Consider the following 26,315-nt stretch of genomic DNA (forward strand, 5'->3'; position numbering starts at 1 on the left):
GGAAATTTTACTAAATTTTCCAAAAAACAAAACAATATAGAATTATGAATTATTCTTACTATTTTATAAAGCTGAACATGCTTTATACATGAATACAAAGCTTGCAAGTTTAGTTTTCTGTATTTTGGTATTTTTTACTGACAGTTTTTCAATATTTTCCTTTTAGTTACTAATTAAGTTAGTCCCTTTGAAGGGGATTCATGAAGATTCTGTGAGTTTATGACATTAAATCTCCTAGCAGATTGCTCAAGGAACAATGACTTTCCACCAATGACAGCCATTTTTATACCTCAATTCATATAGTAAATGTGCTTTTCAAAACTAATATGTAAACTTATTTCTGGTGACATGAAGAGTATTTCAAGTAGTATATTTACATGTTGCTTAAAACTTATGATAAGCTATTCTTTAAGCTGACTCACATTCTGGTATTTTCTGTACTGGGGTTTAGTGAGGAGAGGAGCATGTGCAGTTAAGAGAGAGACCAGACCACGGTAATCTGGTGAACTAACAAGATGAGAATATCCACAGCCCAAAAGGGCTTCCTTGTCTCACATGTCCTAGAACAAGATAAGGAGTGATTTATAGAGTCAAGTTCTCAGAAAGATGGAAACGTGCAACCTCAGGGAAAACTGAAAGATGAAGTAGTCCTTTATGGTCAGGGAAAACCCCACAGCATACTTTTGTATTCAAAATGACATCAATGAATATGGTCATTGTGTGGGAAGACAAGGATTACAAAAAAGATTAATAATTCAGTCACCCCTTTTTGCCCCTATTTTAAAAAGTGTCATTTGGGTTTGACTACAGCAGTCTTGGCTGTTTTCTGTAGCTGGCTTCCTTGTTGCTGTGTGCTGAGCCCACCCACAGTGGGTGCCTGGCATGGTGTCCAATGACATTCCAGCCATCATGCCTCTTTGGGAATATTCCAAAGAACATATAATATAATTTATAAATACATACATTCCTGGAAATTTGTTTCTCTGGATTCTCAAAACTTACCATATAAGTTGTTTTCTATTTGAACAAAAATTTTGTGCTAAGCAGAATATTTAAATAAGTTCATATGACTTTCTTTGAAAACGGAGCTTTCCTCTTTCTGACAAGGACATATTCCTTTCTACTCAAGAAAATGACAAAATACTTTAGCCCTTAGTCAAGATATGACAGAAAGTTCATGAACTGCGTTTTATAATTGTAGTAATTCAGATGTCAGCAAGTAAGGACCAGTGTTTTATCTGTGATGAACAAATAGAAGCAGGATTTCTGCACTGTGATTGCTACCCTGAAGAAATGATATTCTCCCATGTCACCTCAGAAGAATGTGTTTGGACATTTTCTTGGAATGCTAGTGAGCTAACTACCAGTCCTTCAACAATGCGACTGTTTATGTACGGAGTAGTCGTAAACAGGCTTCACATGGAAACAATGATTTATTTTGATATCATTTCTCTCTGTAAATGTTTAATCATTATTAGCAATTATTAAGGGAATCAGAATTTTGAAACTTTGACTTGGGATTTTTCTGGGGCTTTTAAAATATCCCTAATAAAAGTCAATTTAATTTAGTTTGTCCTATTTTTCCAGACATTTGGTAGTCTATTTTACATTGTTGAAGTCAATCACATGCACACACCGTGCACAGCACACACATTTTAAAAACAAGTCCCAAGTGAATGTAATGACAAAGAAATAGAATCTTTCCCAATAAGTAAAATAGAAAATTGCAGGCTAAATCAATGATTTCCTAATCTGTTTAAGGAGAAAATGCATTTCCTGCTGAATGAATTTTCAAGAGGATTTGGCTCTTGAAAATGTACCATTAGAGTTCCACACGCTTTTATTTGATCCTTTTATGATGCGCTTACTCAGTAGTGATAATGCTTTTAGATACCAATTATTATCTTCTGGTTATTTACATTTTATTTACTCATTCAATAATCCCTTATCGAGTACCTACTACGTGCCAAGCCCCATGCAAGATACCAGAGATACAGCAGGCTTCCCGGAGGGGTGCACCATGAAACAGAGAGACACACCAATAAACACCCCATTCTCGTTCACAAAGCCTGGAATGGGACACCTGAACTACTGCTGAGGGAATCAGAGAAAGGTGACTTAGAATGGAGGTTCAGGGCTGGGGATATAGCTCAGTTGGTAGAGTGCTTGCCTTGCAAGCACAAGGCCCTGTGGTTTAATCCCATCACCGCAAAAAAAAAAAAAAAAAAAAAAAAAAAAATGGAGGTTCAAAAATATTTCTTAATATTTAGGGGACAGATAAATTGTGTGAATATGTGTGTTTGTGGGCAGTGGCGATGGAGGCAGCAGGAATCCACTAGACCCTAGCTCAGCAGGAGTGTGACTATCAGGAATTTGGGGGATGCTACTACAAGGAAAAAAATGTCAGGTGAAAGGGTCAGCGTGAGCAAAGGAGATGGAAAAAACCTACCTTCCACACATCTGAGGACCAGCATTGGTTCAGGGTGGGACAGATGCAGGGGCTTCATGTTCAGAACCCAGTTAGAGTTAAATCCAATGTATCTCCTACACCATGACAGAGAGTGAGAAAAGACCGTATTTGTAATTTTGGGGAAAATCTCTTTAGAATGGGGAAAGAATGCACTGAGATGACTGTAGGGAAGGACACTGTTTTGAAGAGTGATGATCCTGAACTGAGGTCGTAGGAATGCAGAAGAGGAGATATGATAGATCCAAGATATATTTAAAAATTATGCTGGGCACAGTGGCTCACACCTGTAATCCCAGTGGCTCAGGAGGCTGAGGCAGGAGGATTGAGAGTTCAAAGCCAGCCTCAGCAAAAGCCAGGTACTAAGCAACTCAGTGAGACCTCCGTCTCTAAATAAAATACAAAATAGGTAGTGCTAGGGATGTGGCTCAGTGGTCGAGTGCCCCTGAGTTCAATCCCCAGTACCCCCCCCCAAAAAAAGAAAAAAGAAAAGCACTTATAATCTATATAATGAATTAATTTATTGTATAAAAAGAGGAAAGGGATGGAAAACACAAGATCTCTTAATGACTGAGCCACTAGAAGATGATGGTACCAAGATAAGGAATATTCTTAGCATCCATTTCCCTTCTTCTAAAAGCAATCCCCAAGTTTCATTTTAGGATCCCCCCATAACACTTAGTTCATATGATGTGTCCAGGCTGCCCCCAAGAGCAGAGCTCATAACCCAGATGAGAGCCACCAAGTGTACTGCCATTCCACAGACCACCTTGTAAATGTGAGTTTGTGGGCAGTGGGAGCATGGGATCCACTGGACCCAAGTTAACAAAGGTTTGGATATCAGGGATTTTTGGGGGTGCCACTACAAAAGAGACTGCCTTCTTTGCATTGGATTTAGAATGGCAAAGATCGAGACTTGGTCTGCCTCTAAGAGTGCCCAGGCAAGTAGCCAAGAGAGAAACAGAACCTAGTGAGGGAGCAAACACTCATGGTTGAGGTGACGTTTGAGCCATGATTTCAGTCACACTTGAAGCCAACCCTAACTGGACTTTTCAATTGTACACTTCTACATGTTTAAGCGATTTGTAAGAGAAAGAGTCCTGGCTCTTAACAGAAGTTGAGGACAAATGAACAAGAAACAGTCTAAATATACATGTCTGAGCTGCAGGGAGATATCTCCCCTGGGGCAAAATCTATAGACAGGTGATCATAGACATGAGATGTTCATCCAGTAGTATGAAGAAAAGACTTTAGATAAAACCATGGCAACACTGACATTTAGCCTGTCAATCATTTGGCAAATTCTTATTGAATGCCTATTCTATGCCAAGTACTACATGGTGAATGAAATTGTCAAAACCAAAAAAAAAAAAAAAAAAAAAAAATCCTGCTATGTTGGAGCTAATAGCATATTGAAGAACAAGCAAACTAAATAAGTAAAGTATACAAATATGTTTTTAGTGATGATTTCTAGGAAGAATAGATAAGGTACAAACCTTTAGACAACTTCACTAAGAAGTTGACATTCATTTTCTGAGTAAAGATTAGAAGGAAGTGGGGAAACAAACCATGGATTTATCTGAGGAAGTTCATGCCAGGTGGGCTGGGAAAAGCTGCAAAGAGATGAACCAGAGCTAAGAGGAAGGACCAGGTCATATAAGGCTGCATAGGCCATTGTAAGGTCAGTCTGAGTGATAAGCCAGGGGAGGGTATTGAGTAGACATGGCACAGAATCTGACTTGGCTTCCAAAGGACCACTCTGATTGTATATGGAGACCAGTCTGTAGGCACAAGGGGTGGGGAGAACCCAGGAGAACGGTTATGGGGCAAGTGTATATCAGTGCAAGCCAGTGAGAACCGTGGTTGGGCCAAGGTAATAACAGCAGTGGTGGTAAGATCAGTCATATTCTATACTTTAAGGCAGAGAAAACAGAAGTTCTGGTGGATCGAATGTGATCTGTAAGAGAAAGAAAGAAGTCCAACGTAACTTCAGGGTTTCTGCCCCCGCTCTTGAAAGAACGCGAAAGGAAAAAAAGTCAAAGGACACTGAATTGCAAACCCTAAAATTAAGAGTATTCCTTCAGAAAACAGAAGAACATTGTGGGGGCAGAATACAATTAACACCTCTAACTGCTGCAGGAAAACCACATGAATTAGAAAAAGACGCCAAATTGCCCATTTGATCAGGTCCTTGATGATTTGGTTGAAAACAACTGTATTTATGTATTTATCCATTTACTTATGTATTTGCCAAGTGCAAAATACTGAACTCCTTAGATGATCCAAGCAGTTATCAATAGATTGGGAAGATGAGCCTACTTGAGGCTCATTCAAATTCTGCACATCTTCAGGAGGGGAGATGGAGAGAAGTTAAGACACAGTGCGTGTACCCATGGCCTCTAGGCACTTACAGACAATTGGGGCTATGTATGTGAACATCAATAGGCAAGCAAGGCTGAGGCAGCATGGTCTGTGCATCCCCCTCTCCAAGCATCACAGAGAACAGTGACTAGGAAGAGCATAGCCAACCCTGGTACCCCTTATCTTCAGGCAGAAGAAACATGGGTCCTAGAAACTGTACACTGTCAACATCCAGCACTCAACTTCCCTTCCATAATAGCCCAGAGTATACGTTTTCACACTGAGCTACCTTGCTTCATCTCTTAGGACTGGTAAGAGCTGATTCAGTGCGCAACAAGGGTGGCCTGAATGGGAAATGCTCTCTAATAGAACACTGTGATTTTGTACGAATTTTTTTCCCATATAGGGAAAAGCTGCCTCACCTTGGTTGGGCAAAACCCCACAGTAACAACCTCAGGTCTTTCATGAGTTCCCTGCAGAAAGTAAGAACTTGAACTTACTGCTGGAAGCACAGAGGCAACACTTCAAGCAGCCAGAGATGCCCTTGCCATAGAGGAGAAGGTGCCAAGTAGAAAGGGACACCACATGAAGTTGACTTTGGTGTAATGGGAAATGTACCATTCTAGAAGATAGAGGACATGGTATTTAAGGGCTCTTCATCACTGTGGGACACTAAGCTCTGCTCTTATGCGGGGATCAAAAGCCTATCTGTTGAAAATTCCCTATTATGTCTTTCAACCAAGAGCTTGAATTTTCTTTTCCACTTGGAGTTATATAGAACTGGGATAAATGCAGCTGTTTGGAACACAGTGATCGCTTGAAGCCAGGGTCAAGAGTTGGTTCTTGACTAGACTCATTTTCTGAACACACAGAATGATTTCCTCCCAGGAAACATTCCAGCTCCAGAGCTGTAGACACTGTTCCAAGCCCCACGCAGTGATGGAATGTAGTTAGAGGGGAGTGTGTGCTTATTTCTGCAAAGCTCCTCTCTAAGTTGAAACACTTCTCAAGGCTCTTATCCCAATCAATCTATTTCATCCTCATTTGCAAACTTAACTTGAATAATTACTTGAAACCTTCTCGCATCCTGCATTCTTTGCTCTGGTGCTGGCAGATAAGTCAAGCCTGCTGAATTCATCCTCAACTTTCCCAATATGGATGAAGGAAAACACACAGAAAAGATGAAAAATATTACAGAGCCTCACTTCACCTACTGACCACGTTAACTAAAAGTAAAGTCACAGAGCATCTGATTTTAAGACTTCACAGGAAAGAGTCATTGTGCTAGAAGGCAAAGAACACAAACCCTTTCCAAAAATAAACAAAAAAGCATGGTTTGGGGGTATTTTATTTTACTTTGTTTTTTGGGGTGGTTTGTTTTTTTGTTTTTGTTTTTGTTTTGTTTTGTTTTGTTTTTTTTTACTGTAATAAAGGAGCAGTTTTGCACAAGGAAACTGTTCATGAGAAGATCCTTGGTAGGTAGAGGGCACCTTTGCTTTCCGCACATCTGTTGTTCCACTGAGCATTGAGATGCGCAGGCTAGCATGTCAACAGATTGCTAGATTAGGGCGCAGAGCGTGTTACAAGGTCATTAAGAACAGTGCAGGATCACAGCCAGCAATTCTCTGTGTTGCATTTCCTAGCGGGCGATGGTCTGGAGGGGCTAAGGAGCATTGTACATCCTGAGTCACAACATTGCAGGTCACCCCCTCCATGGAAGCCTGATCACATCTAGCTTCCTAAGGCCCACGGTCCAACAGAATCATAGATGATGGGAAGGAGAGAGGATGGAAGTATCCAGGGCAAGTGACCGGGACGAAAATGGAAATCCTATAACAGAAAATAGCAAGAGAAAGATGAAACAGAAGCAAGAATCAAAAGAAAAATAAATAGAATGTCACCAGCCCATTCTAACTTTCGTCATTGTGTGACAGACGAATGCAGTCTTCCAGGAGACAAAGGGAAAGGAGGCCAAGATGGTGACTGGGAGAGTGAGAAGACAGGCATGGGGCTAAGAAAGAAAATGTGGCCCATGAACATGAGAAAGGAAGGAAGAATGCAGGATTGCTACTCCACAGAGGGGAGAGTGCAGAGAATCCTCAGGCAGGACCCATGGGGAAGCTTCTGAAATGAACTGCCGCCAAACATCTCTCACCAGAGGGGAATGGAGACGTTGGTCTGGAAAGATCATCCTTGTGTCCCAGGATGGGCTTACAGCCTTGGTTGAATCTTGAGAGAGCACACAAGGAGGGAAAATCTAGTCAGGGAACGTGCATGGTCTGACATTCACATCCTCTCTAGCTGAGAAGATTTCTAACTTCTAAAACATTCTTCCTCTTCTTGAAAGAGCTTGGGAGGAAGAGTAACAAAGTATAAGTCAAGACCTCTGTACTCTGTCCTCAACTTTCTAGTTAACTACTTATGGGATTTTATCTCTCTGGATTGCAGCTTATTTATCTTCAAAGGTTGGACCACCAGCCATGAGGTTAGCAGCAGAACCGCTGACCAGTCCACAAAGAACTTTGCACTGAGTGTAGACTTTGTGGGGCCAAGGCCATGTCTGTCTTGATCGCTACATACCCTCACTTAGGATATTTCTAGGCATGAAGAAGATGCTCAATAGATGTGTGTTACATAAAATTCCATAAAATAGGTAGAAGAAGTGTGGTCCTGGCCAAAGCAAGATGGACCCTTTCTACTTCATCTGCCCATTTCACCCCTAGGGTCCTTGTTGGAATGGTGGGGCAATGGGAAGCCCAGTTTTGAACAGCTAGTAGGACCAGCAATACAGGCAAATCCTCTACAAGTCTGTAATTCTATGTTCTCAATGCGGCACACATTGAGTTCAAGTGTAGAAATGAAGCTAGTTTGGCCCAAGTTCACCTGACTGAAGGATTACTTTTCCCACTTCACCTGCATTTTAAAGCCCTGGTCTTTAAACCTTCTCACTGGTACATTTCCCCCTTTCTTTGCAGAAGATGAAAGCATTTTTCCAGACAGGCCTGCTGTGAGTGACTTCATGGAAATGAATATCCTGAGTCCCTTATGTACCTCTCACACGGGGAACTCCTTGTATTTATTTATTTTTAAGAATAGGGCTGGGAGGTTGACGTTTCCATTAACAGTTGAGTGATATTTTTTTAAATAAAAACCCTACTCCTCGGTGAGACATGCCTCACATTCCGGTCTCCCCACTTCAGGCAGCTATGTGCTACTAAATACACCGTGGAAATGACACACGTCTGGAAACCCAGGAGCAACACGGTCCTGCAACTGCTTGCTCAGTGGTGTACAATGAAGGTGTTGTACATGGTTAATTGAGGAAGACAGACTCCAAGATCCTCAAAAAAGAAATCTGTGGCATCTTATGCATCTGGCATTTGTCCTTTTCATGGACTCAAAGGTGTCCTAAACTTGAGTGCTGATCATGCATATTGCAAGATAAAGGGAGAGAATCGCCCAGCCTTCCGGAGAATCCTGGAAACATCATAGTATCTGGAGCTGAACTGAAGCCAGTAATTTGTCCTTCACAGGGAGATGATGTCACATGCCAGTAAAGAGGTTGGATCTGCTCCTTGTACGCAAGCTCAGATATCAGCAAGCCATGTGAGCATTTGAAGCACAGCAGTCTGCGGCCTATCCTGCTTCTGTTCCAAAGGGCAGATATCATCAATCTAAAAGTGTTCTCTCACAATTTGTATGAACAAAAGGATCCCTGCAGAGAATTCTCCTGACATATGTGAAGAGTAGTAACAGGATAGAGGTTGTGAAATGGAAATTGAAGATAGAATTGTATTACTAATGATTAAACTAATGGAATGCAAATTAGATTAAATGTGAATTATCAAAACAAGAAGACATTTGTCCCAGTTGAAGAAAGTGTTGAAAGTCTTTGGGCACAGATTCACTCTATACAATCCTAAATATACCAAGCATTTAATCCTTGGCAAAAATATGAAGGTCTTTTGAAAGACAGAAGAAAGTTTGGCAATTATCTTTTAATAAAATGAAAGAATCTCTTAGATAATATTTCATTCCTATTGTTTTAATGGTTTACAGATAAAGTAATTAGAAATATGAATTTTTCTTAAAATGTAAATGGTTTATTAAATTTTGGGAAAAGTGTTGGATTTTGATTCGAAGGTTTGCAAAGAAAACTATAGCATGTAACAATTTTAAAAATCACCCAAAATCACCGCTCCCTAGACCAAAAATGGAAACCATGTAAGCTCAGAGATTTATGTGCTTGTTCTCCTGCCTCATTCCTGTAAAGCTGAAGTTCAGCATTGGATTTTCTAAGGTCTGGTTTGGGAGAAAGGGGAAAGGGGAAAGGGGAAAGGGGAGGGGATGAAAGCCTAAAATGTGATCAAAATACACATGAGGGCTGGGGAGATAGCTCAGTCGGTAGAGTGTTTGCCTTGTAAGTACAAGGCCCTGGGTTTGATCCCCAGCACCCCCCCCCCAAAAAAAAAAAAATACACATGAGCACAAGTACACACACACACACACACACACACACACACACACACACACATCCTCCCTGCTAATGTTCCAGTTATAAGTAACAAAGAAACAACTATAGGATGCTTTTCAACTTTCAGAGAGCTTCTCAGACATGGCAGGGGTTAAGGGAGCATGTACCTTTGTACCTGATTTCCTTTAGCCAAGTAAAGCGAAGCCACACAAGCCTGCAGCTTTGTTCTTGATCATTCAAGTTATCATTTTGGTGCCAAATATAAAGAGTTCCAAATGAAATCCAATTTTGCAATCACTAAATACTGAGAAAGGTTTGAGCATGCTTGGCAAGGTTAGCTTTTGCTGGTCCCACAGTGCTGTTGGGAGATAAAATTGTAGGATTGTTTTGCATGCTGGTAGGGTTTTGTTCAGTTCTGTTTTTTGCTTTTTATTTTATGGGGATAGCATGTGGAAGTACTTTATTTGCTCATCTTATGTTCTGTACCACAGTAAACAATTTGCATTCATTTATTCTTTGCCTCTCCTGTGTCCTCGGTATCATAGAAAGAGCAACGGCTTTTAGAATGAGAGCTAGGTTCAACTTCCACTTCTGTCACTAACTCTATGACCTTGGGCTAATTGATTATGCGAGCTTTAATGTTGTTAATCCTTTAAGTAGTGATAATTGTATATACTTCTCATAGTACTCATGAAGTTTAAAAGAAAGAGTAAATATGAATGCTTAGCAATCATTTATTCAAGTCACTATAGCATGTGTACTCTTGAGGATATAGCGCAGAACCGAACAGAAAGAGACACTGCCCTCAGGGAGGAAATTTTCAAATACAGAGAAATTCAGAACAAAACACTAAAATACAGGTTAGTTGCATGACTGTCATTTTTAGAGCTTAAGGGAATTGGGATTCTTCCTTGTTTGTGTGATTGCCTGGTTAGTGTTCAGAACCTCCTGTAAAGTGTGGATTCCAGGTGGCAGAAACCAACATTGTACCCCATGCTTTGCACAGTGTAGACACAAAATGCACAATCACTGGATAAAGGACTGGAGGTCTTAGGATAAGAAAGAACACAGCAGAATATAATGGAGAAAATGAAAGTCAGAGGGAGGCAGTCTTTGATAGGGTAGTCTATAAAAGCTCTGTAGGATGCTGGAACACTTAAGTGATGAGAAGAAACCCGCATGTGGATGAAAAGAATCAGGAGAAGAGAATTCCAGACAGGAAATATCTAGGGCAAAGGCCCTGAGACAGGAAAGACACTGGAATGCTTAAGAAATAGAAAGGGGACAGTCTGGCTGACACAGAGTGAGCAATGGCTAGATCTCACAAGGTCCAGAGACAGAAAGTATGGCAAACTTGTGTTTTTATTCCAAGCATAATGTAAGTTCCTTCTCCCTCTTCCACGCTTCTCCTTGTTTATAGTATTGTTTTCATAATAAAATTATTAACTTCCATTTAAAAATTAGGGAAGAATATTAGGGAACAGATCATTAATCATGGTTTACAAAAAACAGATGTCCACGTTCAAAAGTAGGTTATGTGAGTTAGTGGATTCAGGGAAGATTAACCAAGATCAGAGTTTACCTCTAATTTCAGGCTTATCCTTGAAATTATCACACTATGAAGCACATGGCTCTCCACTTTACAAATCTAACTGAACCAAGACAAGTGTCTATTTTCTCATCTGGTTACCTCCACTTTGGAGGCTGTCAAGGAAAACTGTCTATGCCAGATTTTACAATGCCCTACAACATGAGTTTTTCAGTCTTACTAGTTAACTTCCAGCAAGTCATTGAAGTTTCAAGGGTCAGCTTCCACATCCTGCAAAGTGCAGTCAAGGTCACCATCTCTGCAGATTTTGTCTTAACTTTCCAGACTCACTCCATAGGCTGAGTATGTGTTAATACATCGCTGTCTTGCCAGTTGCTTCAAATTAAGCCACTGCTCAATACTTTCCTCCTTCAGAGCAGGAAACTGGAAAGTTCTGCTGAAACTTAGTGGTTGACATCTATTGTTCCAACTGCTCTTTGGTCCCAAGTTCAGATCTCTTTCTTTGGTTTTAGGAAATTTTCTGTTCTCCTTCTTCCTGTCTTGACTGTGTCAGAGGACTACACTAACTTGGTCTAGCATTCAAACTACTCTCTGGCCCAATGCCCAGCACCCATTACCATGACTTACTTATAGAAGGCTATTGATGTATGTGGTTGATGAGGAGAACTTAGGCAATACCATTTGTTATTGTCAGCCCTTTGAGTTTTGCCTTGAACAAGAAATTGATTCTATTCCTACCCATTCTACCAGAGGTTGGAGGAAAAGGAATTTGATTTGAGTGTGGGAAATTCCCCCCAAAAGTCCCTAAATACTTTATTTGAACTGTTTGTGAAATATACAAAATGATAATATATAAGGGGATTTTTAAACATGTGCTACTTCTTCAAAATGTATATAAAATGACATTGAAAGCTTGTGCTCTGCAATGCTAAAATTTTAAAAAGGAGTTGCGGGGGAATCTTATGATGCCTCTGTGACATGAGCTCAACCATGTAAAACAATTAGCATAGAAATACAGAAACAAGCCAAACACTTGACACTGTTTATATCTGCGTAGTGAGATTGTGTATTTTCTTAATTTATTTTTTTCATGGTTGTCTATACATTATAATTCTTAAAGCAGGCATTGTTTGTATAATCAGATTATACTCTTTATAAAAGAAAACGAATCATACTATATAACCACAAAGCACAGAATAAGTATTATCCTCCTGATTCTCAGTGATTCACAATCTTGGACATGTTATAATTAATGGGAAATTTTTACCAAACCCAATGCCCAGGTTGAACCTTGACCAATTAAATCAGAATTGGAAACCCAGGCATCAGTGCTTTTAGGTTCTCCAGATGATTTCAATCTGCAGCCAAGGTTGCAGGATTGGTAGACTAATGGTGGTTTGTAGCATGGTTGCAATTAGAATCTCCTGGGGAGCTTTTATAATACCCATGTATGGTCCCTAACCCCAGGTTTATATTAATTGGTATGTAGTAGGACCCTGGCACTGGCATGTTTTTAATTTCCCCAGGTGATTTTGATGTGCACACAGTCTATTGAGTGTTCACTCTCTGCAGGGCCCTATGCTGAGTGTTTTATGTGCATTATCTCATTTAATTCTCAAAATAACCCAGTGAGGTAGATATGATTATCATCATTTTTCAGAAGAGGAAACTGGGACTCAGACATCAGATAAATTGCTCAGCTTGTTTGAACCCAGCTGGTCAGTTCTCTAAGGGTATAGGCAAAGAAAGAATTCCTCCCATTCTTAGAGAATGTTTTCTATATACTCAAGTGGAGAATGCATAGCATACCCACTTGTAAAATGTTGGTGCAGTAGTGCTTTATAAATCTGTCAATTAGTAATTGTCCCATTCCTGTCAAACTCAATCAAGTATAAATACATCATAAATATCCTGAGCATTTGTTCCATAGACCTGAATAACATCAGGACTTAAATAATTTCCATCTGGTTCAAAGTTGCAGTACCGTCTCATTGCTTAGTTTTATGAACTGTCCAACTTCTCTCCTGAAATCATGACCTGCTTCATATTTTTTTAAATTTCATATCATTTTTTGGTAACCAACAGTTAAGAACATTTTGAGAATTCCTTAAAGAGTTTTGCAAAACTTCTTAGATAATGGGAGCACTTTCGCATGTCATAAAACCAATCATAGGATTGCTGTTGCTGACAGATTTCAACATTACTGGATTTGCTGAGGTTTCTCTCTGATCTTTCCTTCATTTAGATTGAACTGTGTTTTGTTTAAAGCAAACTTCATCCTTTCCAAAAGTCAAGATTCCCACAGACCTCAAGTGGAGCTGCAGGTGCATATTGCTTGCAGAACTGGGCCCTTTTTATTTATAATTTGAGTTCCAAGCCTTTGAAGTAAGACTCATTTGCCCAGATTTGTATAGCATTACCTGAGCGTAACATTACCCAATAAAGCCAAATTGATGGGTTAAGCATACGAAATAAGCCATTTCAATTGCCAGGAATCCAAATGGGCTTATGAGGCAGGTTCAAAAGATAATTCGTTACTGTTTTGCTTTCCTATGATAAAAATAGGCAATACCTTTCAGATAATTTTGCAGACAAATGTCTTTCTGCATTCACAAACTTGCAAAATAACATGGAGTCAATTATAAAACTTTATCAGTGAGTTCATATCTACAGAAAAAAGAAAGGAAAAGGAAATGACCATCTTGAGTACTTGGGTTCAGATAAAAGAGAAATCTTTTCTATCCACCACTTAATTTCTCTTCTTCTTGTTAGCACTTCTATTTGGTTTTTTTTTGTTGTTGTTTTGTTTGTTTTGTTTTCTTAGCAGGAAGTTTATGTTGTATTTTTAGGGTATTTTAACCCTGTACTTTGTAATGGAATTATTTGGGAAAGAAATTGTAATAGATAAAATGGGAAAATATTATATGTTTTCAAGAGGAAAAAAAAAAAGCTCTTGTTACATTTTTTCACCTATTCTAGACCATAAGAAAATGTAGGAGATAATTTAATAATAGTCTATCCTGCTATGCAAGCATACAAAAAAAATACTTATTCAGAATAATTAAGCACTTTTTGAACTAAATGAAAATTAAATGCCACACATAAACACACACCCATCCTTCTACCTGGACAACATATTTGCAGTTTCACTAATCTGGAAATGAAAATGGATATTTTGAGATTGAAGCCTGATTAGAGCTTTCATGAAGTTCTTCAGGTTGTTTAAAATATACACCTATGTGTGTTTTCATGTATGTGTAGCATGGAAAAGACACTTCTTCTGATGTCACTGGTTTCAGTTAATTACTAAGTAAGAATCTCTGACTTACAGCTATTAGTTAACAAAAAAATTTATGGTGAATGGGAGAGTATTTGTTATGAAGAAAACTGGTATAGCAAGATCAGCCATTCAGATTTTCAAATAGTTATCTCTTTTAAGATAATACCTAATCCTAAAGAATTCCATCTATCAATTTAAAAAATAGAAATAAATCTTAAAAACTAATATCTAACTTATGAAAACACATATACAGGTAGCTTTATAAAATGTGTAACCAGAATTTATAAATTTTTTTGAAATCAAGTGATCCTCTTATTTCCTCCAAGTAGTTTTACATGTTCAGGAAATTGTAAAATTTCTAACATGTTATTCATTCATTCTAAATATTCACACTGGCATTGAAAAAATAAGTGCTTATCATCCATCTTGATTTTCGTAAAAGGTCAACATTTATCTATTGCAAATACGTCTCAACTGTTATCATTCTCAAGAAAAAAAAATTCTGAAGATGAAAAGAATTGAGATTTGACTCATGAGAAGAGAACTGAACTGATGTCTTGTAACTTCATTCGGAATTTCACAATTCTTGCTAAACTGTAAGCAAACAGCCAAAAGCAATAAAACAGCTGAAACCCAAGTAAGAATGTGCCAGAGTTCAGAGAACAATTGCCCCAGGCTTACCTTCGTGACCTTTTAATCTGTTGGGTCATCAGTGATTTCTCTATAAAGCATCCAACAACGTGATGGTGCTCAGGTCTTGTATCCTTCTTTTGCAAGTCACTATCATAACAATACAAGTCAAACTTGACTTTGGTTCTGAATTCTTGGGGGAAATTTATGAGATAACAAATAAAAGAGTTTTCCCTGGCACAGTGTATTTGAAACACGTAGGTGTCAGACAGTGAATTCAGATGGAATCTCTGGCTCAGAGAAGGACTTTCCCAAGGTTTCTCTGACTTGTTCTCATGAACACTTTACCCCAGAAGACCTTTTGGAATTATAGGATTAGGATCTGAAGAATAAAGTGTGGTCTAGGAGTAGAAAGAGCAATGATCCAGAAGTCAGGTGTCCCAGGTTCCTATTCTTGATTTATTAACTACCTGTCCTTCAGAATGAAGTTTGAAAATCCCTGAAGGTCCTGTAAAGTGGACCAGCACCAGTGAATCAATAGAGCCCATTTGCTGGCTTCAAGAAACTCTGAGTGTAATGAACAATGTAAATTAACACAATTTACGATGATATGTTTTGAGAAATGCTTATGAGCATTTGGAAAAATTCAAACAAGATACAGAGAAAGGAATAATCAATTCTGTTGGGCAGTGTGTAGGTAGATATGGCTACAGAGGCTTCTGTCAGAGCCTTGGAAGATAATTTGGCAAGTAATTTGGTGTGGTGAAAATATATGGTGCAGAAAAAAGAAAGACAATAAACAAAAAATCAAGGCAGATTGTGAAAGGTTTTGAATGCCTTGCTAAGAAATTTGAGCAACTCAGGCTCTTTGGGACTGAATTTCCTCATTTTTAATAGGGGAGTTGGACTGGACAATTTCTGAGTTCATGACCAGGTCTAAAAGTCTAAATACGATGATGTTAAAAGTTCAAGGGGAAATGCCTTGTATGAAATCTGACCAGATGATACCAATTCCTGTAAAGATAGTGCCACGTCAGTGGTTATTATTCCAAACTTCAGAAAAACAACCTCCCTTGAATTATCACAAAAGTACTTAAATGTTCATTTTAAAATAAAAAAAATTTTTAAATCAATTAAGACCACTTTGTGTTATAGCTTCCAAAATAATATTTTCCAGGGCTTCAAGTTGAATCACCTAAAATATTATTTTTGAATGACAAGGCTATGGAAATGAATCCCCCCTCCCCCAGAAAAAAATCATATATTGAAGTCTTTGTCCCTGGATGTGACTGAAGTGAAGGAAACAATTAAGATTAATTAAGATCATAGGGTATGACCCTGATCTGATGGGATTGGGGTCCACAAGAGGAGACAATAGAGAGCTCATTTACTCTGTCCCTGAGCATACTCACCGGAAAAGCCACGTGAGGAAGCAGATAGGTGACCATCTGCAAGTCAGAAGTAGAGCCCTCTCTGGATAGTGGACCCTGACAGATCTTTACCTTGAACTTTTTGGCCTCCAGGACTGTGAGAAATAAATGCCTATCATTTATGCCACTCAGTCTAGTCTTTTATTATGGCAGCCCAAACTGACTAGTAATACAGATATTAAATAAATGGTTATTTGGTGTGGGGATAGATTTTTTTTTAAGTTTTATTAGTTCAGGTATCAAAGTCTAAAATATTATTCTAATTTATTAGAACGTTAGTTCCCTTAGTTCTTTCTCATCATTGTCGAGCTCTCAAAAAGGAGATGATGTTTTAATTGTGCAACATTGTGACAAATGAGGATAGAACTCTCCCAGTTATGTCATGGAGTTTCATTTCAAATGAGACCATTCATGGATTTCAGACTTCTCACTTTCTACATACCTTAACTTGACCAGTGAATTAAGTATAGTGGTATTAAAAATAAGTGAAATGAGTTAATGAACATAGTGTATAAATGAATTTCAAGCCAAACAGGTTTGACTCAGTTACTTTCAATTTCTAAAGTAGTTATGTTTACAGGTATGTGTATATATACCTGTATGTGTATGTATGTGGCTATATTCACATCAGGTATATACACATACACATGTACTCTTTAAAACCTCTGGTAATTATTTCACCATTCATTCAGTGTGATGCCTTTCATCACCTGCTTGATGCCAGATGCTGTGCCAGACCTGGAAATAGACAGAGGTTTGGAAAATAGGTTCATTCCCTGCTTTCAATAAAGTGAAAGTCAAGCCTGTAAGACAACAAAAACTACCCAATGCAGGCCATACCGTATGTTAAAGGCTATAAGAGGAAGAAGTACAGGTTGATATGGTGCTGAAGCAAGAGCATCTAACTCCTTACCAGGATCAGGAAAGACTTTCTAGAAAAAAAAAATCTTACTTGGATAAAGCTGGAAGGAGTTTGACATTTGTACTACCAGTAGCTATGCCAAATGAAGAAATGTTAATCAGTAGGAATTAGCCAAACAAAGACGTAGGGAATGATTTTTCATAAGCTTCATGTTTGAAGGTCTGTAATGAAAGAGTATAGCCAATTATAGAAGCAAAAAAAAAAAAAAAGCAACAATTAAGTGTGTCTGGAGGGCAGAACCCCAAAGGGCAGACACGTGGAGAAGCACTGTGTCTATGGACTGGCAGAAGGAACCCATTAGCCTATTTCACTTTCAACTATCTTCAAATAAATCAAAAACTATGCCTCTAACTTCCAAAGTGCTGAATATTAAGAGTTAGAAGGTGCTTCATAAAAGATTACGGAAATAGGCCGAGTGCAGTGGTGCACACCTGTAATCCCAGCGGCTGAGGTAGGAGGATCGCAAGTTCAAAGTCAGCCTCGGCTAAAGCAAGGTGCTAAGCAACTCAGTGAGACCCTGTATCTAAATAAAATAAATAATAGGGTTGGGGATGTGGTTTAGTGGTTGAATGCCCCCAGGCTCAATTCCCAGAACCCCAAAAAATAAAAAATGTTATGGAAATATTTCAACAAAAATTATGAAATGTTTATAGGTATATCAGTTCAAATATATTTTCTTCTTTCATTCAGAAGAAATGTCAGGTATGTAGTTAAAGAAAAAAGTTCTTGAGAGGATATATGTGTTCGTTTTCTATTACTATAACAAAATGCCTGAGATAACCAACTTAAAGAAAGAAAAGTTTACTTTGGCTCATTGCTTTGGAAATTTCACTCCATGGCCCATTGGTTTCATTGCTTTGGGCCCTGTGGCAAGATAATACATCATGGGGCTAAATTTGGAAGCAATTACACATGGGGTCTCCTATGCACCATGTGAGTAATGGAATCTTTAAAGGTTACAACCTTCCAAACCTGCTGTTTTAACATGGACAGTTCTTATTTAGATAGAAACCATCTAGTGTTTTTCTTGTAGTTACATGTCACACTTTCACAAAAGGAGTTGACAGTCTTGGAAGAGAGATCTGCTATACACATGGGGAAAAAAATTCAACCAAGTGCAATAAATGATAAAGGACAAATCATAAAGTAATGATTGCCACAGATGAAGGCAAAATGAACTCTAGCTTCAGAGTTACAAAATCTATCATCAGGGTACATTTGGAGGTGAGCCTTGGATGAAAGGAATCATAATGTTAAGAAAAACTTACAGATGTGGCATATAGTATTTTTGTCTTCTAAGCACCTTCTCCCAGTAACAGATCCTACCTCTGGCCACAGAGGGGAGCATGTGATCCGGCTTGAATTATCATAATAGTCCTAGAATTTTTCAGACCCATCCAACAAAATTCATTTTAGTTTCTGGTCACAAACTAAGTGCTGTAATTCCCAATATGCCTGCAGCCACACTCTCATGCATGGAGAAGCTGGTCTCAGAGATTAAAACCAGCAAATGCCTAAAGGCAAAGAAGACAGAATCCTGATGCACTAGGCCAGTCATCCAGAGGCCCCATCCACCCTCAGCTTCAGAATTTTTGAGATGCAGTTTCCTCTTTCTTTTCCATGTATGTTTTGCCACCAGATGCCTGCTGCTTTCCTATATTCCTATATTGCCTGATCTCATCATTGACTTAGAAAACTAGAAGCCTTCCTTACCTCACCAAACCTAGGCAACATCAAATCCAGATGGCCTATTTCCTTTTGTGATATTTAATTTTTAGTTGCATGATCAAAATCCATGCTCATGATTTAATGGACAAAATAAGATAATTAGATGTATAACAAAAATTTGCAGGTTTCAAACTCCATCTTTCCCCTCTCCTGATTTCTCCCCAAAGCAATCATTTTGAGATGTTTTTGCTACTTCTATTGCTATTTACTTCTATACTTGTTTTCTTAACTTCTCTGTCTCTGGAGGATTAGGGGCCTGTCCTCTGAATTTTTACAGAAAACACCTTGTCCATGCACACATCATGTTCTAGAATGAGCTTCTTGTGCTTCTGGGTCCATATAAATGACTGTGACTCATTCGTTTTTCCCACCTTCTGTATGGTGCAGACCTCCTGGAGGTAGTGATGGAAATACTCCAGCTGTTTCTCTCTCTTTCCTCTTTACCTTCTGATACCTGGACTAAGCTCTAACCTTCAAATTAATTTACTAAGGGTTAAAGCTACACACTAGGTTGTCCAGAATGGGCCTGTGTATGGCAGAAGAAAGATTAAATTCCCAGACATGCTCTATTCTCATGTCCTGTCCCTTCTCAGCCCTGCCACCTCTGTGTGTGTCCAGCCCTCTGTTCTCTGTCTCCAAGCACCAGCACATCTTTAAGTTCTAGCGATGGCACATTTAGGGCTCTCTGTGTCTGATTTTCCTCAAAAACAAAGATAAAGTTTTCTTCATCATTATTATCCAAATGTGATTTTTGTGCTTTCATTAAGCAAAGGAGAGGAATGGACTTAAGAGATGGGTTTTTAAAATGCTTGGGAGTCCCGAAGGCAGTCTCTTTTGTTGTTGATTTTTCATTTCTACCATTTTGTTCTGGATCCAAAAGAAGATAAAATCTGGTCAGAAATATCTGCTGCTATGGGAAAAGTGAAACAAGAGAACCAGTCACAGACTATGAAATCAAAAGGAGAATGAGACCTGAGGGTTTCTACTAGCAAGACCAGCCCAGCCTCTCCATGGCCTCCCTCCAGACCATATCGTGGATGTGACCTGAACAATAGGAAGCCCATTGATTCCATTATATGAAAGAGACTGCACACAAATTACCATCTAGTTCTTGTGGTACCTGAGCTTCATGTTACCAAAAACTAAAACAAACTGTTAAACTTCAGGATTTTGTAAACAGAGTTGGCAATTCAACTGCCATGGTAGTCTTTTTGTCTATGAGGAAATGATTCCAGAATTCTGAAGAGCAGACTTGAAAGTGAACATTTTGACCACAACTTGTTTGCGAATTCTAACTAGCCTACATTTCATTCCTGCAGCTAATTGAAAAGTTGAATGTGAACAATTATGCTTCCCTCCAAACTAGCAGACTTCAAATATGATTCAGAACTTAAGCTGAAATGAGAAAGCATCCTCTAATACTCTTGTGAATCCCTGCATATTAAAAAAAAAAATCTACTCAAACTTTAGCCACGTTTTGGGGACAATATTCTCCCAGAGTCATACCATAGAACCCCAAAGTGCAAAACTCAAGGTATATTTTCTGAAGAGTGTTTTCTGTCTGAGATTCCTGTAAAGTCATTGCCTAATGTATTGACATATCAAATTTATGTTGCATGAAACAGCAAAGGCATAGTGCAAAAGCTTTAAGCATTGAATGTGCATGATCTGGAGTCCTTCTGTGACTAACATCCTACACACCAACAAAAAAGGTTTATGAGTCTTCCTTTCTAGGACAAAATTAAAACCTTATCTTCTTACCCTAAATCACTGCTGAGTTCAAAAGTGTAAGTGGAAAACTTACTTCATTCAGTTAACCCTCAGTTTACCACATACATGGGTTATCTCTTCCAAGAGATCCCTCATCCGCCATTTTCAAGTCCACTGAACTATCTCCTGGCTCCTTCTCTCCCTCACCTTCTCTCCAAGGAGACCTTTAACTACTGCAGGGTGACACATTTCCTTTACTTTCTCTGCAAGGTTAGCTTTTTGTTTTCACACTAGGGGAACTGAATCAACTGTTGCTGTAATTCTCAATTTGTTTGTTATTACAGTAACTCCTGACATTTCAGGCACAATACATGACAGTTGGATAGCCTCAGGCAGGGAAAAACAAGGTTACAAGTTCCATCCTTTAAAGTTTCCTGTCCCCTCAAGTTCTGCCCCACATTCTTCCCCTAGCTAAGTATATCACACATGGGCAAATGTGTTTCCTCCCTGCCTAGTACTCTCCTCCTCTGCAAACTATGTGGAGGGAAGGGAACTCTCAAATGCCTTCCCCACTGCACTGTTCTGGAATTATAGGGTATTATTTGCCTTCTCGGTCTACTAGAATAATTTTTAATTGCTTCCCATTATCCAACCCATTATACAATTTGATGAAATAATTAAATAATTAGAAGTTGACTAACCTTAGGTTAAATGTGTGCACACAATTAGGTGTCTTTTCTTTCACCCCATGCAAATGCTGTCTAATTACAAAATGAAACCCATTTCTGTGATTATTACTCTCTTTCTCTTCTTTTTCAGCCACAAGGGGGAAAATAAAAACTTGCCTCTATGTTTTTATCCACACTTCCTTTCCCAACAGGCCAATCTGTCTTGTGTTGCTCTCATTTTTGTCACTATAACAGCCAGAAAGGCACAGTGGCCCACTTTGAGTATTACGTCATCAGGATCACTTTCTACTCTCTTTTTGTAAGAACTCTTTGATTGGCATAGCTTTGTGGCAAACATCAAAACCTATTTGTCACTGAAACTGTATTCTGTCTTCCACTTATTAGAACATGTCTAGATCCAAAGTTCTTTAAAGGTAGGACCAAACACGAATTCATTTTATACTTTTCTCAGCACAAAAAACAGACTTTTGGTATAATTATTGAATACATATTGAATGCAAGAATAAGAGTAAATAAATGGGTGGTTTGCAGGATAATAATGCAGGTCCAGAAAGTATCAAGGGAAAAGAAGTCCCCAGATCCTAAGAAACCCTTGCTTGTTTCCTGAAGAAAATGGTTGTAACCAAAAATCTTGATGACTTGGATCACTAGCAGTATCCTACTAAAGCAACTGGAAGCAACGAAGTATTTCACATTTGGGTACCTAAGTATGTCCAGACTATATGAAATGTTGACTTACGTCCACCTGTTGTAGTTTCATTTTCAAATCAGTATCTAGAAAAGGTGCCTTTCTGAGAAAAATCAGGAAGATGTACCTATAAACTGGACAGAGGCATTAAAACTAAATTCAGTGACAGATATACGGAATACAAGTCACAATAAATGTTGGCAGTGGCGAAAGGTGCTGTCAATACATTGTTGGTGGGACTGCAAATTGGTACAACCACTATGGAAAGCAGTATAGAGATTCCTCAGAAAACTTGGAATGGAAACCACCAATTGACCCAGTTATCCCACTCCTCAGTTTATATGAAAGGACTTAAAATCAGCATACTACAGTGATGCAACAACATTCGTGTTTATAGCAACTCAATTCACCATGCCAAGTTATGAAAACAACCTAGGTATCCTTCAATGGATGAATGGATAAAGAAAATGTAGTACATATACACAATATAATACTACTCAACCAAAAAGAATGAAATTATGGTATTTGTCAGTAAATGGATGGAACTGGAGACTATCATGCTAAGTGAAATAAACCAATCCTCCCATCCCCCCCCAAAAAAAAAAACACAAAAGCCAAATATTCTCTCTGACATGTGGATGCTGACTCACAATGCCAGGGAGAGGGTGTGAAGGTTCACTGGATTAGACAGGAGGTAGTGGGGGAAGGGAAGGGGAATGGGAATGGGAAAGACAATAGAATGAATCGGACAACTTTCCTATGTTCATATACAAACACACAACCAGTGTAACTCCACATCATGTACAACCACAAGAATGGGAAGTTATACTCCATGTATGTATGATATGTCAAAATACATTCTGTCGTGTATAACTAAAAAGAATAAGTTTTTAAAAAATTTTTAAAAATAGAAGAATGGGGTAAGAAGAATGGGTATTCTGTTTTTGAATCTAAATTCTATAAAGCAGCAGGTTGGAAATTCAAGCAGGCCTCTATATTCTGTCTTGAATGAGGCAGAATTGCTTCCTCTTTAGGAAATCTCAGTCTATTCAAACTTTTCAATGGATTGGATGAGGATTACCAATACTGGGGAGGGTAATCTGCCTAAGTCAAAGTCCACTGATTTGAATGTTAATCACACCTTCAAAATGCCTTTACAACAATATCTAGACTACTTTGGATCCAAATAACAGGGCAAATAACAATGTCAACATAATTTTAAATTGACACATAAAAATTAACCATCATACATCCTTGTTTAAACAAACTGGCTCGGTTTTCTTGCTATTCTAATTATATAGAATTTTCTGGAATTTCTGTCAAAGTTTCTACATATTATTAAATATTTTTCCTGAAATACGAAGTGATAGTTTCTTAGCATAAGTACTAAATAGTTAGTACTTAATAGTTCTTTCACCTGTCATATATTTTTACCACACAGAGGAAAAGAAAAATCTTTCGTTTTACTATAGCTCATCTTTCGTATTTAGATTCTTCAAGATCTGAAAGGGTTTTTATTTTGGAATTAACAGAATGAAAGCAAATAAATTCTTTTCATTCATACTTGCCCAATGTATCCTCTTGACTGACACATTTCAATTTAAAGAGTCTCATTATTGTTAAAATAAATGTAAGTTGAGTATCCTGAGTTCAAAACTCTAAAATCTGAAATGTTCTAAAATCCACAACTATTGGAGCACCAACGTGATGTTACAAGTAGAAAATTCCACGCCTGACCTCGTGTGACAGGTGGCAGTCAAAACAGAGGCACACTAAAAGTACTGTATAAAATTAACTTCAGACTATGTGTATTATGCATTTAAGACATATATATGAACTATGAGTGAATTGTATGTTTAGTCTTAGGTTTTATTCCCAAGATCTAAGTTCAAACACACACATGCAAATGTACATACATACTCACGTGTGCAAGCGCACACATGTAAGTATCCCAAATTTCAAAAACCTAAAACAAATTGACCTCAAGAATTTCAGAGAAGAGATACTCAATCTTTACTATATAGCTTGGAGAATAACAACCAGTTTTAATATTTTCTTATTTTAATTATTGAAAGAGTGTTCAGCTGACAGTTTAACTGATTGCATATGATTATAGAATTTGATGGAAGACTCTCCATCCTTTACGCTTTGGGTACCCTGCAATCAGTCAGCCCTTGGTTCTCCTTGATGGGTCCTGTTCTTCCCTGAGGCTCCAACCTAAGAACTGCACCATGTTTAAAATGCACCTTGTACCCCAGAGCTGCATACCAAGAAGAGGAGCCCTTTTTAGCTTCCTGGAGTCACCACCTCGGCTGCTCAGCTTCAAGGCTTTCTTAAGGATTCCATACAACATTCCACTGCTGTGACAGCTGCAGGAGCCAGCAGCAGTTCTCCAGTCAGGAACTATCTGGGGACTCTCCAAGTGAATGGCTCTCCACACAACCCAACAGCAGCAGCATTACCCAGGAACTCTCGGAAACAAACAAAAAATTCCCCATCCCAGATACAGTGAATCAGAACTATGCCTGGGTCCTGGTAACCTGCATTTTAACAAGCCTTCCAGGTGATTCTGATATAGGCCAGAGTTCAAGAACTGCTCCGCATAGCGCATTCTTTTTTTTAAAAAACCTTTATTATATTTATTTAGTTTTTTATGTGGTGCTGGTGATCAAACCCAGTGTCTTACACATGCTAGACAAGCACTCTACCACTGAGCTACAACCCCAGTCCCTATTTTGTGAATTTTCTTCTTACCTTTGAACTGGTCTCAATTTTGAAGAAGATAGTAAAAACTGGACACTTCCCTTGTGGTTCTATTATATATGGTAGGAAGCAAAAAACTTTCTAATTTCTAGAGAGCTTCCTTTTCCACTCTTTTCCTTTCTCTTCTTTCTGATTATTTATTACTACTTTCTATCATTGTGTGTTGTGGTTATGGGCTAACTGAATTGTTTCAACAAGCAAAACAGTACTTTTGCTGACATTTGATCCCTAGCCTGGTATTTTTACTCAAATCCTACTGAACACAATGTTTCCCTCTGGAATAAGCCTCAAAGTGACAACATTGAGCATGGATATCCCTGTAGCTTGAAGTTATTGATTCCATTAGTGCCATGACATGAGATACCTAAACCTTCAGGTCGCCTAGACACTAATAAAGCCACACTGAGGAAAAGGAATGATTCACATGTACTCAGATGTAGCCACAGAGCATAATTAACTTCCCAAGAAGTACATCTCTGAAAGATTTTAAGTACTTTTAAGGCCAGAACTAATATTTTATTTTTTGCTGAAACTTTGGTGCATGAATTAATTAGAGATATTATGACTCAGGCAAATACTGAGTTTGGGAGAACTTTGAAACATGTTAAATGGATAACAACAACAACAGAACAATTATCACCATAACATTTTGAGGAAGCAACTGGTCAACCACCCTCATTTTACAGGATAGGAAATTGGAGGCAGAAATTCACATCCGTTTAGTCTATGAGAAAATAAAATATTTAAGTGGCAAGGAAAAGTAAACAAGACCATATGCAAAAAAAAAAAAGCATAAAAAATTGAAGTTGAAGCCAGACTTCAAACAGAGCCCAGAATGTACTTCACCCAAACATGTGAAAGGTTTTGACTAAAGTGCATCACGTCTCTTCCCCAGGGCTAGCTCACTAGAGGGACTTCCCAGAGCCTCTGTTCCAGACCCTCACACTGTACCTCACCCAGTCATCATGCCCTACCCCTTATTCTTCCTTCACCACCTGTGATACTATCTAATTTTATATTTTATTCAGTTGCTTATTGCTTAAGTTCCTGTGAATACAGCATAGATTTTTACATTTTATTTGCTGACAATCCCCACCCTGTTCTCAGCATATAGTACACATTGAATCAGTATTTGTTGAATAAATGAAGAAAAGAAGAAAGCAATAGCCGGGCGCGGTGGTGCATGCCTATACTCCCAGAGGCTCGGGAGGCTGAGGCAGGAGGATGACAACTTCAAAGCCAGCCTTGGCAATTTAGCACGCCCCTAAGCGACTCAGTGAGACCCTGTTTCTAAATAAAATATAAAAAAGGGCTGGGGTCATGACTCAATGGTTAAGCGCCTCTGAGTTCAATCCACAGTACCCCCAAAAAAAAAAAGAATGAATGCAAACCCTTGATCCACGAGTGAAACACATCATGAACTCTCTTATTATAGGCTTTCTATGCCAGTTAGTCTTATTTTGGTGAGAATCTGAATTCCCTGTGTAACCGATGAAAGCTGTGATTGTTTTCTAAAGGAAAATGTACACATATGTGTAAATAACTTTGGCATGCAATTCTGGGGTCTCAACAGCTAGCCCCCCAGCATGAAGACAGCCCATCTTATGTGCCTTCCACTTACTGA

At 38.5% G+C, this 26,315-nt stretch overlaps 1 protein-coding gene across 11 annotated transcripts in view; it reads left to right on the forward strand.

Moving 5' to 3' along the window:
* Dlc1 (DLC1 Rho GTPase activating protein) overlaps positions 1-26,315 on the forward strand; it is a 378,868-nt gene that overhangs the window by 119,858 nt on the left and 232,695 nt on the right. The window contains exon 5 of one of the 11 annotated variants that reach the window (XM_047549301.1): positions 8,362-8,569. The exons of the other annotated variants lie outside the window; for them this stretch is intronic. Coding sequence (XP_047405257.1) covers positions 8,362-8,385 — 24 coding nt within the window. The 3' untranslated portion in view covers positions 8,386-8,569. Of the gene's footprint in view, positions 1-8,361; positions 8,570-26,315 lie in introns of those variants that run through there. 11 annotated transcript variants of the gene reach the window in all.

This window comes from Sciurus carolinensis, chromosome 4, assembly GCF_902686445.1.
Source record: "Sciurus carolinensis chromosome 4, mSciCar1.2, whole genome shotgun sequence".
NCBI classification, from domain to species: Eukaryota; Metazoa; Chordata; class Mammalia; order Rodentia; family Sciuridae; genus Sciurus; species Sciurus carolinensis.